Here is a 14406-nt window from a genome sequence, read left to right as displayed (position 1 = left end):
AGACTGAATATAGGCGTGTTCACACATGGCCTCAAAAATAAAAAAAATTTTTTATCCAAGCTGGGTAAAACCAAACATCCAATATCGAAAAATAATGCTTCTGAATCGGTAAAACACCCAAAGTATGCCTAATTAATCAATTAAAACAATATCAAGTAGACTAATTAGAACATTAATAAAACAATAAAATCTTAGCCGCGTAACATTTTCAATGTCATCTTCTTACATTCTTTCACCAATGATTTTTCAAATTAATCTATTTTTAATTGTGAAGGAAAAAATACCATTGAAATTTAATGTGTATTATGTGCCAACTATCCTCACTCTGTATGCACTTCATGATGGCAAGTTGGCATGACTTTGCGAGCTTTCATAACTTAGCAAAAAATATAGTTAATCCCCATCTGTATTTGGTATAATTTATTTTCAATATTTCAATCAGATACATGTAAAAAATAGTCATTTTGCATGAAGTATTTCTTTGTTTTAATGATAAAAAACACAAAAGTGCTACTGTATATAGCAGTGTGCAGCCATCCAATCTCGACGAGATGGAAAAATGTTCATGTGGACACATCATCTAATGTTGGATTTTTGCAAAAGCTCTTTCTACTCCCTTAGAAATTATTGCTGTGCCAACCAGCCCCAATCTCCCCTATCATGTTCTGTATATGTTGTGTGTACTCATAGAGATAGAATGAAGACCACGATAATGATGTTTACCAGCTAAGGGACTGACATATTAAAATTTTAACATACACATAAAGAATTTGCAGTAATTATTTTCATAAAGGAACTTTTAAACTGCATATTTTTTGTTATATTGGAATTTGTATCCTAGTTTTGATTTCACCCTTATCAAATGCTTTGAACTGTACAACACATAACAAGTAAGACTTTTTTAAGAAAATGGATTTAATACTGATTCCACATCCAAGAGTTCTGATGGAGATATAAGTTCTTCCTTTACAATTAATTCATACATTCAAGAATTACTTAAGCAGGTCACTTCAAATCAACAGTGTTTCAAATAATAAAAACATATATACCATTCATCATCAATGTCCATTTCATTTATAGGTAAAGTATAAGTACGGAATTAGCACTGAAAAGAAATCTCCCTGTATCACACTGAAGCATTTTGCAAATTGCCAATCAACATCTGAAGTTGATTAGTTTTGTGCTTGAATTATTACAATTGTCTCTAGTTACAGGAAGCAATATTGAAAGGATTCTTTTAATGACAGCTTCTGCACAATTAATCACACTTTAAAAAGCTTAACAGTGCATTTTTCAAACAGGTATTTAAATCAGTTTTTCTTTAGGGTGATTGGCTGTGCAAAGATTGAACGGTTTGTTTTATAGGTGGCCCACTAGATGGCGGCAGAACATTCTTCCTGTGGTACACATCTATATAGTAGGACGCATACAAGGACAGTCTGTTCCATTTTGTTGTCCATGCTCCGTGCGATTAAGTTAAATACCACAATGTGTCTGATTTATTGGCAAAGCTGGGCTTGGTCAGTCATTAGTGGTTTGATGTTCTGCTGTTTCCATGGGAACGGAAGATGCAGTCATGGGTCACAGCATGAAGGATTGAGTATGTTTGAAGTCCTGAGACTAGGAAGAAGAAAGGTACACTAAGTTTTTGACTTCTCAGAGGCTGCCAATCTTACATCAGTTGGGTGTCACCTGCAGGTCATGCACATACCCATCAAAAACATCTTCTTACACGTCAGAAATGAAACAGTAAGCATACTGTCAGAAGTCGCTGAAGGTATGTCTTCTTCTTCATTTGATTTTAAGCTAAATTTCTGCCTTGCAGTTAATATTTTAAGAACAAAAGGAATATGATAAAACAATATGGAAACTTACATGTTGTCCCGAGTAGCTGTACATCTTATTTCTGGGAGAAAAAAGTTTTTTAAGCATACTTTTCATCAATAATTTAAATGACATCATTTTAGGAATTGCTTTGCTGTAGGCCTTTTGTTGTAGGAATTAACATCTGCATAGATGTCATTTTAGCAAAGTAACATGTATGCAAACACACCTCACTTATTCCTCAAATAATCCATGTTATGTACCTGTGCCTCCTGATCTTCATTATTTTACTCTTGTATTTCACACTGTCTGTTTCTACTTGAGAATCATGTTATAGCATAGCATGCTTCCAACATGACAAAGTCAAATTAATATTATAGTGTATTAGTGATATTATGCTCTGTGTAATCTAACCATGGTCACAGAATCCCAGCTAAGACTTGATATGGTGTTAGCCAGTCACCAGAAACTGAGAAATTTTAATTATAAAAAGTCAATGAATAATAGCGACTAGTGAACTGATTTTGCTTTAAATCCATTCGAATTTGGTACTTCATTTTACTCCTCTTCCAATATGAGGACAGAAATGTTTCTGGAATGTTCTTCCTGAGTGATGTTAGATCTAATCTGGCTAGAGAGAGCAACAAGGTCTTTACCGGTTTCCTCTGTGGTCTTCTGCAAAAAAATCAGAAAAAAGAAAGAAAAGTGAATATAGTTCATTCAAAATATTAATCCATAAATATTCACTTCATCGTATCTATAGTGTTTATTCACATTAAAAGGCATCTCTCAGAGGTTCCTTTTACAGCTATACAATTCTTTTTTGCTGGTATAGCGAATGTATGTAGACGGCAGACTCACTCCTGCAGATGCCCTTCCGACGTGCATAGAAAAGCCCCAGGATGCACAAGCAGAGGGCCAAGATGGCCCCAACGGCGGCAGCGGCAATCAGCGGCACGTTGAGGTCACCTGGCAGACAGAACGATTCACCTGTTCGCTTCACAGTGGCTTGGCTAAAACCTACACACACACAATGCACTCGAGCAACCTGGATTTGTGCCCGGCTATCAGTCCCACACACCTACCGTGTGCTCCTGTGAGCCTAGTGGTTTTGCAAGCAGAGACTGTCATCACCAAGCATTACATTTAAGTGCATCTATTTGGCAGAATTTTTGTCCAAAATGATGTACAACTGAGGAAAGCCTGGGGTCAGAGAGAAAGGTCCCTGGAGCTGTTGAGGATAAGGGCCCACAGGGATAGGATTTTAACCAAAAACCCTTCAAAGAGGGACACTGCCAACCCAATCAGAACATTTCTCAAGAACCTCTTTTCATGACATCACACGGCAAGAATTCAAGTGCCGTGCATCAAAGAACTCACCGATCAGCATTTCCTGCGCCTTGCAGCTCTTTGGCATTCCCACCCCATTCTCTGCCTCGCAGTGGTACAGTCCAGAGTTGGCCCGGGAGACTGCCGAAAAGCGCTGCCTCAAAACAGGGAGGCAGGTGAGGAAGGGGACAGATAACATTTATGCGGTTTACACAATGGTCTTTCCATAATCCCTTGGAAATATACCAAGAACCAATTAAACCAATAACCAACCAATGAATCAATCCTCTCCAGCAGATAGTTTTAGCCAAAATTCAATTTTAGTTAGAGCTCCACAGGATTGTAACACTATCAGGACACATAAGAAGCAGTGCTACTTATCACTCATTCTCTAAATGAAAGGAATGGTTTTTCAGTAATCAAACCTGCATATATTATAACAGATTCGTGCATCTCTGTTGTGTTTAACTGGTCTGGTTTTGTGGATTGTGTGTTTTTGTATGCTTTTGTTTTTCAGTTGAATTGAATATCATGGATTTTTTTCTTTTCTTTTTTTCTTTTATTGAATTGCATGGTTTTGATATGGTATTGATAATGTTTCTACCTTTGTATGTGCTTTTCTTGAGAAGAGCCCAGAGACTGGTGTACAGATGAAAACTTTTGATTCTCTTTTTAGTTTAGACTGACTTTGATTCCATCAGCGATGCACCATAACCACCACTGAAACCACACATTTGCATTTAGGTGGGGCTGCAGACAACAAACCCGCCGCTGACTTACGAACCTAATAGATGTGATCTATCATTAAGTTAATATCACATAAGTGCTACATTACTCGGTATATTCCGACTGGAAGCTGAAGGAAATAGGATCGGACGCTTCCAGAAGCTTCACTTCTCACCAGAGTTCCACTGTTGATGTCTAGGGTGTAGGTCAAGTTGGCTGTGCCGCTGGGGCCGAGCGGCTTGTTGTCCTTAAACCACTTGTATTTCGCGGGGGGGACACTATGCTTGTCCTTGCAGTGCAGTTCCACCACCGTCCCAGACAGTGCTGAGCTGGGAATCTCACAGGTGGGAGTGGCAGGGGCCACTGGGTGGGTCAGCGGACGCAGAGGCAGCAGGCCACGGGGAGTAGGCATTTAGGGAGTAGGTGGGTAGGTGGAGAGTAAAGCATAGAACATCATGCTGACATTAACTAGCGAAATACGTGTGCCATCTTCATTAAGGCAGATGGAGATACAAAACAAGAACAATGCAATATATCACAGCTGTTGCACACATAGGCAGAGGACAATGAAGCTACACAGGATGGCCAGTCAGCAAAGGAACCTGCTAGTTTGATTTTAAAACCTGCTAAAGACAATTAAAAAAATCAGAAGTTTGACTTCTGTACTTTTTTCAACAAGCTGCAATTTTCCCAAATTGGTTTGGAAAAGGGAAAAAAATCTGTTTCATCTTAAGCAACCATTTTATATGTAGATAGTGGTTTGACTTTAATCTGAGAAGAAGGAGGTTGTATTGACCTATAAACACACACAGAGTCTTACCCAGTACTCTTAGGGTGACGTTGGTTTCTCCTAGCGTGACTTTATCCAGAGCTGCAGCGACTTCACACTGGTACACCCCCGCGTCCTTGTAGGTGACGTCGCTGAGTGTTATTGTTGCCCCACTGATCTTAGCACGCCCTACAAAGTCCCCTTTAGGGCCAATGGAGGAAGTAAACACAGTACTGAGACACTGTCCTGAGAGACTTCCCCTCCCTCTTACTCCCAGCTTTGCCGCTCTATCACATTCACCACTTCTTACAAACTGCTATTCCCGAATGGGCGTCATTAACACACACACACACAGACAAGCTACAACCAATCAGAGCTCGCCAATGCGTCGAAATCCTACCTGTAAATTTGTTCTGGTAGTAGATGAGGGACACGTCTTTGCCCCTTTTCTTCCATTCAATTCGAGGTTTGTCATCCACCTCTGTCTTAAATTCACAAGATAATACCGCATCTGAGATGCAGCATGACAAGGAAAGGGCAGAGCAAAGGTTATAAAAATACAGGGATAAAATGAGAAGGATACACAAGTCCCTACTGAAGACAGCAGTTTGACTGCAGATGCGGAAGGCAGAAATTAAGGTTGTGAGCCGCTCCTTCCCCCAGTTGTCATCTCACCTTCGTTCTCAAGAACTTCCACTGTGGATTTCGTGGTGCTCACACTTACAGGTACAACATCATGACCTGTAAAGAGAAACACAAAGGACAACATTAGCTAAACTGACAGCTAGAAGATGCAAAAATGTCTTGAGTATGTCTTGAGAGAAGGACAACTAATCCATCTAATAACCACCAGACATGAACCGCTTGGCAAGCGATATCAGTTGAAGATAAACGTGCATCAGTCATATTTTGACCCTTCGATAAGGGACATCAGGGCAAAAGTCATCAGTGTTTCTTTTCTGACAAAAGATTAATGTTGATGATGCAGATGGTTCTGTTGGTTTACTGAGACTTATTCTTTTCTCGGCCATCCTGACAGGAAACTGGTGCTGGGGCAGGCCCTTCCTCCATGAAGACTTTTAAATTAACCCAATTCCTATTGTGAAGTCCAGGAAACAACATCCAGTGAATGGAGAGGAAGTGGATGAAAAACTGACCCTCAATCAGCCTCTGAAAGGCACCAACCGACCACTCATGTTAACCTCGGGAACATTTACAGAGTGATGTACAATTGAGAAGGCAGGGTCTGCCAGTACCTGGAAATACTGGGGTTAGATGCCTTGCTCGGGGTCCAGTGGTGAAATCACTCTGTCAGTTCTAGGTATTGAACCAATTATCTTCTCATCACAGACGCAGAGCCACACACTGCCCTCCTATCATGCTTATCAAGTTATGGAATTCAACAGAAAAGCCACACGGATCATCAAACGTCCCTCATTTTGCAGCAAATATGTTACTTCTGGTCCCCCTTCTTGGAAGTCCTGCGCCTCTCTTAACTTCAGCCAGTTTATTGCTAATTTATTTTCCCCCAATACGACCCAGTCACCTATAACTGAACTGTACAGTACAAGACGAGACTCAAAACCTCCACACCCTGGACAACAACAACAAATTAATTTTTGTATAGCGCGTTATCACAACATTACATTGTCTCAAAGCACTTTACAGCATCCCCACCTAAAGCCCCCGGTGAGTAAGCCATAGGCGACAGTGGCAAGGTAAAACTCCCTTCTGCAAAACAGCACATGCATGTACACACATTTATCTTCATGCCCAAGGCCTGAAATATTAACAGCAACCCTCTATGCCTCTTCTCGGTCCCAAAACAGTTCTCCTTCCACATTGTCAAGCAGCCATGTTTTGTCGAGAATCTCTTATGGCACAGGGAGCATAACCTACGTAACCGCGGTAACACTTTCATCAGCGCTCTCTCCAATGGATACCCCACGCGGGAACACGACAACTCTTTTCTCTTTTTCTCTATTTTGCACGCAGTTCACCTTCTGCGCCCTTTTCAGCTGCAGACTAGGTGTCCACATATAGTGTAACCCTAAAACTGCAGCTCGAATATGTTATCAGGTGTGAGACACAATGAAGGGAACAAACTAAAACGAGATTAAAGAAAATCCAGGAAGCTTTAAAGGGACAGTGGGCATGATATCCAAACTGCAAAAAAAAAGCCTGAAACAAACTGGCGGCCACCATCCAGCCAAATGTGACGCAACAGCAGCAGGCTAACACCACACATTATATGCAATAGGAAACCCTCGAGAGAGGACTCCAGTGAGAGCTGAAATGCGAGCCCCGGCTGTCCTGCGCCAGGCGTTTTATCACCAAGCTGCAGCTGTGCGTCGAGCCTGTCCTTGCGGCTCCCGCACCTAATCGCCAAGTCCCTCCCCCAGTCCCGGGTAGCGCGGTGTCTGCTTCCCAGAGGCCCACTCCCTCTCTGAGGGCCATTGTCACGCCTGTGGCAGAGGGGTGCGGCTCCTATCGCCCCCCCCACATTGTGTGGCCGTGGCTGAAAAGAAAGGGAGACTGTGTTACCAGATAACCAGCAAGGCCTCAGCTACAGGCCAATGTTAATTCAAAGGCAGTCACAACAGGATACGCAGCCTGCATTATCCAGATTCATCCTACCGGATTTTTTTTAACACTCTTTATCCAGGCGCAATGAATTTACATATATTTACATTTATTTAGCAGACACTTTTATCCAAAGTGACACACAACTGAGAAGGCAGACTGATTCAGTCCCTAGAGCAATTAAGTGCCTTGCTCCATGGCCCAACAGTGAAAACACAGGATTTGAACCGTCAATTTTCTGATCACAGGCTCAGTGTCCATAACCTCTAAACCAAACGTCACCCCGCAGGGAGGTATAAAATTTACACATTAAATGAAAAAGAAAGTCAAATGACAAAACAGCCTTAAAACCATAAAAGGTAACTAATGACTTAAATTTTGACCTGCTTAAAAAAACCAGTACATTTCATTTGATTAAAATACTGGAAACACAGAGGATAGGTTTGGAGCTTCTGGGAAATAAACTATTTTGTCTGATTTTTTTTTTGCCATCTGTCCCATCTGGACAGAGGAGGAATAAAATTATCTTCACCACCCTGGACATGTTTCAAAAACAGGGGTGTCTGATTTGATACAGCGATCTTGCTGCTTTTAGCTGGGGGGGTACAGATGGGGCCGTGTCAGAGAGTTTGTGTCGCTCAAAGCGGAGACATATCCTGCTGGTAATATCGACCGTACATTCAGGACTTTTGGAGACACTGGAAAAATCCTACAAGCTTCGAGCACTAATTCCACAACAGCAGAAACAGGCATGAGATCAGGCAGAGAAGTAAACAGATGATTCAACCGTCACACTAGGCTACAGAGCCCAAGCTGTGCTTGGAATGAGCTCCATTCTTGGTTCCCTGGCCCACCTAATAAATTACCATGGGACCTATGCAATTAAAATGAATGACCACATGGACACTGTCCTACAGGAATCGGTCTCCGTTTCTCCTTGTAAACTGGTGGACGTTTCAGTTCCTATCTCTAAACCTCAGAGGTCATGATTGGAGACACTTATCTGCTTTCAATCTTAAACAGGCAAGAAAATTATGTATCCTTGAGGATTTTTCCAATTACCACAGTTTTGGTTGACACAGAAGCCTCTCATTAAAACAGCCACAGAGCATAACAGAACCTTGTATGAAACAGGGGGTCGCTCAGTATACCAATGCGTATTCAATCATGCGCTGGAAGAAGGGAAATGTCTTTAAATGGCCAATTGTGGCAGTGCCGAGGAGTGACAGACAAAATCACCATAGTTTACAGAAAAAGAAAAGTGTTACACGTTGCCTGTCCCCAGCTCAGACCATCAATGCTGTAAATCACATTCACCATCATTGAAGACCTCCTTCCACCCAGTGATGGGCGTGAGCAGAGCTCCAAATCACAGACAGGGCATTTTAATTGGGGTATGTTCTGATTAGCCTGATCAGATGGTAAGAAGGTTTCTCCATGCTACAGTAGGAGATGGACAAATTTTCAGTCATTTAATTGTTTATTAAGTCATAAATATATACACACCCCAACGTACCATTGCTCAGAGAACATCTGAGAAAAGGAGATAGTCAAACATACCGTGGGAGACTGTAAATTCTGATAAGAACTTAGGAGCAAACTCATAAACCCATACTATCCATCCATCCATCCATCCATTTTCCGAAACCGCTCAATCCAATACTAATGACATCTAAACTATCCAGACGATAATACGGCTTGGACTAAATTTAAAAAAAAAAAGAGTCGAGTGAATATTGAGGTCTCCCGCCTCACAAAAGGTTATCACTGCAAGACGTTTAAGAAGACACCCTCCCAATCTGAAATGACTGGCAAAGCATGCACCCATCAGAAGTAATGACTTGAATCAAACACAAGTATTGAGATTCAATCTCAAATTCATACTGTGAAGCGTGAGTGCATTGTTAACATTACAGGATATCAAAGCTAAAGGCATCACTCTTCGATGCTTAAAGACCATTTTAGACAATTACAGATACAGAAAGGTTAATTTACACATTACCATATAGATGTATTACCATAAAAATGCAGACGTAGCACCATTTCATCCGTTGGTGAATTTAGCGTTCACATACATATATAACATGATATATTACAGGCAATATACGGACGTTCTTTTAAAACCTAAAACACACCGAAATGTCTGTTAATGAGCTCAGTTGGTTTTGCTTACTTCTGAGTTACACCAGCGTTTTCAATTTATATATAAAAATAGATAATCCAATGACCACATATTTTTCCGCATAAAGCGGTTACATTCGTATTCATTTGAGATAATTCAACTAGTCTGTATTACTATGGCTATAGCACGACTGGTTGCGTAAATAATAATTAGTAAATATTAAGGAATTTTTATAACTAACTTTCTTTAAAGCAACAAACAAAAAACACCAAAACCGAAAAGGGTAAGAAGTAAAGTATATTTTACCAGTGTTCTGCCACCGAAATCGTTTTACAGCAAAAACTATTCACTTTTTTCAAGGCGCACTACAGGTACTTACGGTAAACAGGAATAATTGTATTAATAATTATGAATTAATTACAAGACTACGCATTACCAGTTCCGACTTGATAAAAATACGTTACATTAACAGACGGTGGTAGCGAGTACTTACTCAGGAACAGCAGGAGCACAGCGGAAAGGATGGAGATTTCCATACTAATACGTGATGTGCACCACTGTGGGTTTTGAAAAGCTCTTAGAAAGTAATTATGGGATAAATCTTGCACTTTTTGTAAGAACTTTCATAGGACCTGTAACTAACGGGGGTAACGGGCGCAGCTCCCCAGCTATGAGTGCGTCTTTGTGGGGTAGTGCTGTACAGCGGGGGAGGGCCGGAGGGCTGGACCCTGGGCAGCGTCCGGCAGTCCATCCCTAGCTTAACTATTTTCACCTTTTTTGTGAATGCTTGTCTGTGGATATGGAAGTCAATTTCCGCCAACGTGATAAAAAATATCCCATAACTCATTATATTAAAATTTCTCAATTGGGGGGCGTTTCTTATTCGGGTCAATACGGTACTAAGTCATTATTTCATGAAAGTTTCTCGTGATTTCCACATACCAAGTTTCATTTACTTGAAAATACATACAAATTTCAAAGGCTAAAACAATAAACAATATGTATTATTCTAATAATAAACCCTCGTTTCATTTGCAGCCTTCACAAAACTCTAGATATCCGAAATTTAACATGGAACGAACAAGTAGGTATATTTGCATGTTTATTTTAAGCATTATATCACTAAAAGACCATCGACTACAATCTTGACGACCTTTTAGGCCTAACCCCTTACATTAAAATTAGCAATCAGTTCAGAAATGTCAGGATACTGCTAATTGTTATCACTGCTTTGATCACGTCCTGTACGGAGGCGGGGAAGTGGGGTAAGATAAGCATTCGTCTTTGTATATACATGAAACGCACAGGAATGTCTTTGACCGTGTCTTTGGCTTGGACTTGTGACAAAGCTGCAAATACTGTAGCTGTTATTTTAAGAAGTATTCAAGTGGAAACGGGGAAAAACATTTGCAACGCATTTTATTGGACGTCATCTGCCTATGTTATGCCCTCAAATTTAAAGCAACATTTAATTCATTAAAGACCACCGGGTAACCGCAGTCACTGTAAACAGATCATTGTCTTTTCTATGCCTTGGTGGCTCCAAGAGTTGAAATTGTGCTTAAATCAAACATTTGGTACGACAGCTTGATCTATTTTATCCCTGCAAGATTTTGTCAGCCGAACGGATTGAGAACACTTGTCTCTGGAAGCCATTTAACTTTCCAGCGAACTCATTGCTAATTCCAGCCCCTTGGCCAATTACGTGCAATCTGGAATTATGAACAAGCCAATAATGACTGTTATTTTGATGGGTTTTAATCCAAGCCTAATCACTACAAATACTGCATTAAACCACAGGTTTGGGGGAACAGTTTCATGGTTCAAAGACAAATGCAGGCAGGTGGACACTCCTGCAAATACCCTCAACCAGATTTCCAGATAGAGATGTGAAAGAAACTGGCTGGAATTGCTGACATGTCACCTTTGAATTTATGGAAAGTTCTAATAAAAATCCACTTCTCAGACCTAACAGCCGTAAAGGGGCCGCCTGTTAAAGACCCCTGATTTGAACGTGCTGCCCACCCCCCCACTCCACCTGTCCCTCACCCCACCAGCCCCAGCTGCTTGGTGACACAGCTGTGCTGGACGTCGACTCAAACACAACAGGGCCACTGTGTGAGCAGAAGCCAGGACTGCTGACAGCTTACAACAGCCCCCCCTCTCCTGACCCCAGCCCTCCTAACACACGCAGAAATACTTCAACTGGGTTTGGACACCCCCGCCTGAGTTTTAACCACACAGCTGGTTCAGACACATTTCCACGATGACAGAACCACCAAGGTTCATGCTTGACACAGAAATTACACCCCCCACCCCATAATATAGTATAGGTGCATATAGATGCAGTTGGGTCAATATATAATTGAGGGAGTTTTCATGTCCATGAGATTTATCTCGCAAACATGCTTATTAAAATAAAATTTTAAAAGTCTTCAGTGTTCTTCATTATCTTGTCTTTACAAATTCCATAGTTAATTATTATGGAAATAATCATTTATTTATAAAAATTTACTAGATATCCCTAAAATGTCAACTAAATAACCGTCCGAAATGAATTGCAACCACAATCTCATTACCTAAAAAAACATTTTAAAAACTTATTTAAAAACAGTTTTAATTATATTATTTACATTAAGTTGAGGTAATTTTGAACAATGTGTCTTTTTGGGCAATATGTCACATTTTCAATGGAAATTGACAAATTGAATATGTGTCCGAGAAGTCGCTGTCATCTAAGTTACCCATAGCAAATACACCCCTCAAGGAAGAGTGTGTTTTCCAAATCACATGACCTGCTCCACATCATGTCATTTCCTCCTGAAGATAAAACTAGCAAGACTCCAAGGTATGTTCTCCCTCCACATTTTCAGTTATTTCACCTAAAGTAGTGCTTGGGGCAAATGTGTACTTATCATATGTCAACAATGTTACTACAATGAATTCATAAATAACTTTGAATTTCAATTTTACTCAGTTGTACATATAATATTTAGAAGAACCTCTCTGTAAAATGCCATGTGGTGTCTGGTGCTAGGCAACCATTTTGATTTTATCCCTAAAAACAGCAAAAATGTCAACTAGGTTACCAGTCACCTATGTTACTCTGCAAAGGTAACTTAGTTGACCAAGAGTAACATAGTTGACATTCATGACATGTTCTTATGGTTTTCAGGAGTTCATTTAATATTCTAATTGTACAGTAACTATAAAATACTTTGCAATAAATATTATAAAAGTAAACTTGTTTTCAGGCAAATGCCACGATTATCTGCTGCAGAAAAGCAGCGCCGATACCGATACCGTGCACGGCGAGATGCTGATCCTGCAAAAAGGGAGGCATACTTGGCAAAAGGCCGGCAGAAATGGAGAGAAAAGAGGGAGCAAGGTGCATACTATAAGCCCATATCTGAACAGAGTGAGAGGGAAAAACGTGCAAAGAGAAAGGCCTGGAGAAGAGCCCAGGAACAGACCAGACGCAGAAAGAAACAGGCCAGTCACGGAAAGGGTGCCCCCGATGGGGTAGGAGGCCTTCTGAAGAGAACAGCTGACAGATTGGTGAGCCAAGGTGAAGACATTTCCACTGCTAAACATCTTTTCAATGCATTGGTAAACACCAATACAGCTGTCAAGATCTTCTACATTGAAGAGGCTACAGTGGAAAAGGCCATACAGCAGATGCCACAACGACTCCCCACTGTACCATGCACTATGCGGATTCACCAGGTCATCACGCAAGCACCAGGGAAACTGACATACCGTGATGTGAGCTGCCTGTGTTCAACAAGGCAGATTCTGCAATGTCAGTGTTACCAAGCTCAGGCCTTCGACTTCAAAGTCAACTCTGCTGTTCCTGCATTGCACCAAGAACAACCAGACCTTGAAGTACAGTGGGATAGAGATGACATTGTTGGTCAGTGGTGTGTCATCAGATATGACGATGAGGTTTACCCTGGAACCATTGTTGAAGTGAGTGAGACACATGTTCATGTTAAGTGCATGCACAGAGTGGGACACAATCGTTACTACTGGCCAATGCGAGAGGATGCGCTCTGGTATCCATTTGAGGATGTGCTCAGGTTGATTCCTGCCCCACAGCACGTGACAGCACGTCATGTTGAAATAAAAAGAGATGTGTGGGAAGATATTGCCAAATCATATCTTCATGGCTAAGGACATGCGCACACACACACACACACACGCTAACAAACACGTGGCACAAGCACACGGTCAAGCACACACACATATAGACACCAGACGTGTATAGTCCAGGTGCCAGAAAGTAAAATTCCTGCCATGTTTTTGGATCTGCCTCTACATCTAGAACAGGTGTTTTCACTAACGAGCTCATACCTGGTAGAGGAGCTGGTTTAGTGTGGTTGGAACAGCTGCTGGACAGGATTTCTACTTTCTGGCACCTGGACTATACACCTCTGATATACACACACGCACAGATAAAGACACACACACACACACACACACACACTCAAAGATTACTTGATTGAGCTTGACAAAGTCATTGAAAAACAAACCATAATTGGCCATGTTCTTGGGTTAGAAAATGGGGAGTGTGTTCTGTCTCCACCGGTTTCATGGGTGCCTGGAAGTTGGAGGGTATGCCAATGTTTTACTTCGGTTCTGACATATGAATGTTTTTGAGATACAACAGTTTGCACAATTAAAATTTTGATCCAATGCAGCACACTTATTCTGTTAACCAACAGAATAAAACACTATTTGGTTATTGTTACTTATTGCAGTGCACTATAATTTTTTGTTCAATACAATGCACTACTGTATTTCATTCCACAAACAAGATTTTCAAAATGTTTACATGGTGGAATTTTTGTGTAAGTGCTGTTTTTGATACTTTTGTTGTTGTTGTTTTCTATGTTAGGATCTCTTGCTTATTATATATGTGCTTGTTAATAAAGTTGTGATTGATCCTTGTAAACTGATGTGTGTCTGTATTTCTCCTTTATGTCATGAAATATTCAACAGGTCTTGATTAAATGCAGTAAAAGATTAGCTAACATATAATAATTGATATAGT

The 14406-nt window shown here is 40.8% G+C and overlaps 1 protein-coding gene across 1 annotated transcript; it reads right to left on the bottom strand.

Moving 5' to 3' along the window:
- Positions 1 to 498: 498 nt before the first annotated feature.
- jam2a (junctional adhesion molecule 2a) lies at positions 499 to 10080 on the bottom strand. Its single transcript, XM_048992095.1, has 10 exons — positions 9847 to 10080; positions 5324 to 5389; positions 5049 to 5159; positions 4700 to 4849; positions 4055 to 4242; positions 3205 to 3307; positions 2686 to 2793; positions 2481 to 2499; positions 1876 to 1906; positions 499 to 1620 (listed from the first exon to the last, which is right to left on the bottom strand). Exons 1-10 carry the CDS (start codon positions 9887 to 9889, stop codon positions 1582 to 1584), a joined length of 858 nt encoding a protein of 285 aa, XP_048848052.1. The 5' UTR covers positions 9890 to 10080; the 3' UTR covers positions 499 to 1581.
- Positions 10081 to 14406: the final 4326 nt, after the last annotated feature.

Source organism: Brienomyrus brachyistius, chromosome 1, assembly GCF_023856365.1.
Source record: "Brienomyrus brachyistius isolate T26 chromosome 1, BBRACH_0.4, whole genome shotgun sequence".
In the NCBI taxonomy this organism is placed as follows: domain Eukaryota; kingdom Metazoa; phylum Chordata; class Actinopteri; order Osteoglossiformes; family Mormyridae; genus Brienomyrus; species Brienomyrus brachyistius.
This window is presented reverse-complemented; position numbering and strand designations above follow the sequence as displayed.

Excerpts from the sequence above, each read along its gene's own strand:
- jam2a (XM_048992095.1), bottom strand. The coding sequence starts at position 9,889 with ATGGAAATCTCCATCCTTTCCGCTGTGCTCCTGCTGTTCCTGA. Across the intron at positions 5,160-5,323 it reads GGAAGTTCTTGAGAACGAAG|ATGCGGTATTATCTTGTGAA; the intron begins GTGAGATGACAA and ends GCTGCATCTCAG. Across the intron at positions 4,850-5,048 it reads CTACCAGAACAAATTTACAG|GGGACTTTGTAGGGCGTGCT; the intron begins GTAGGATTTCGA and ends TTGGCCCTAAAG.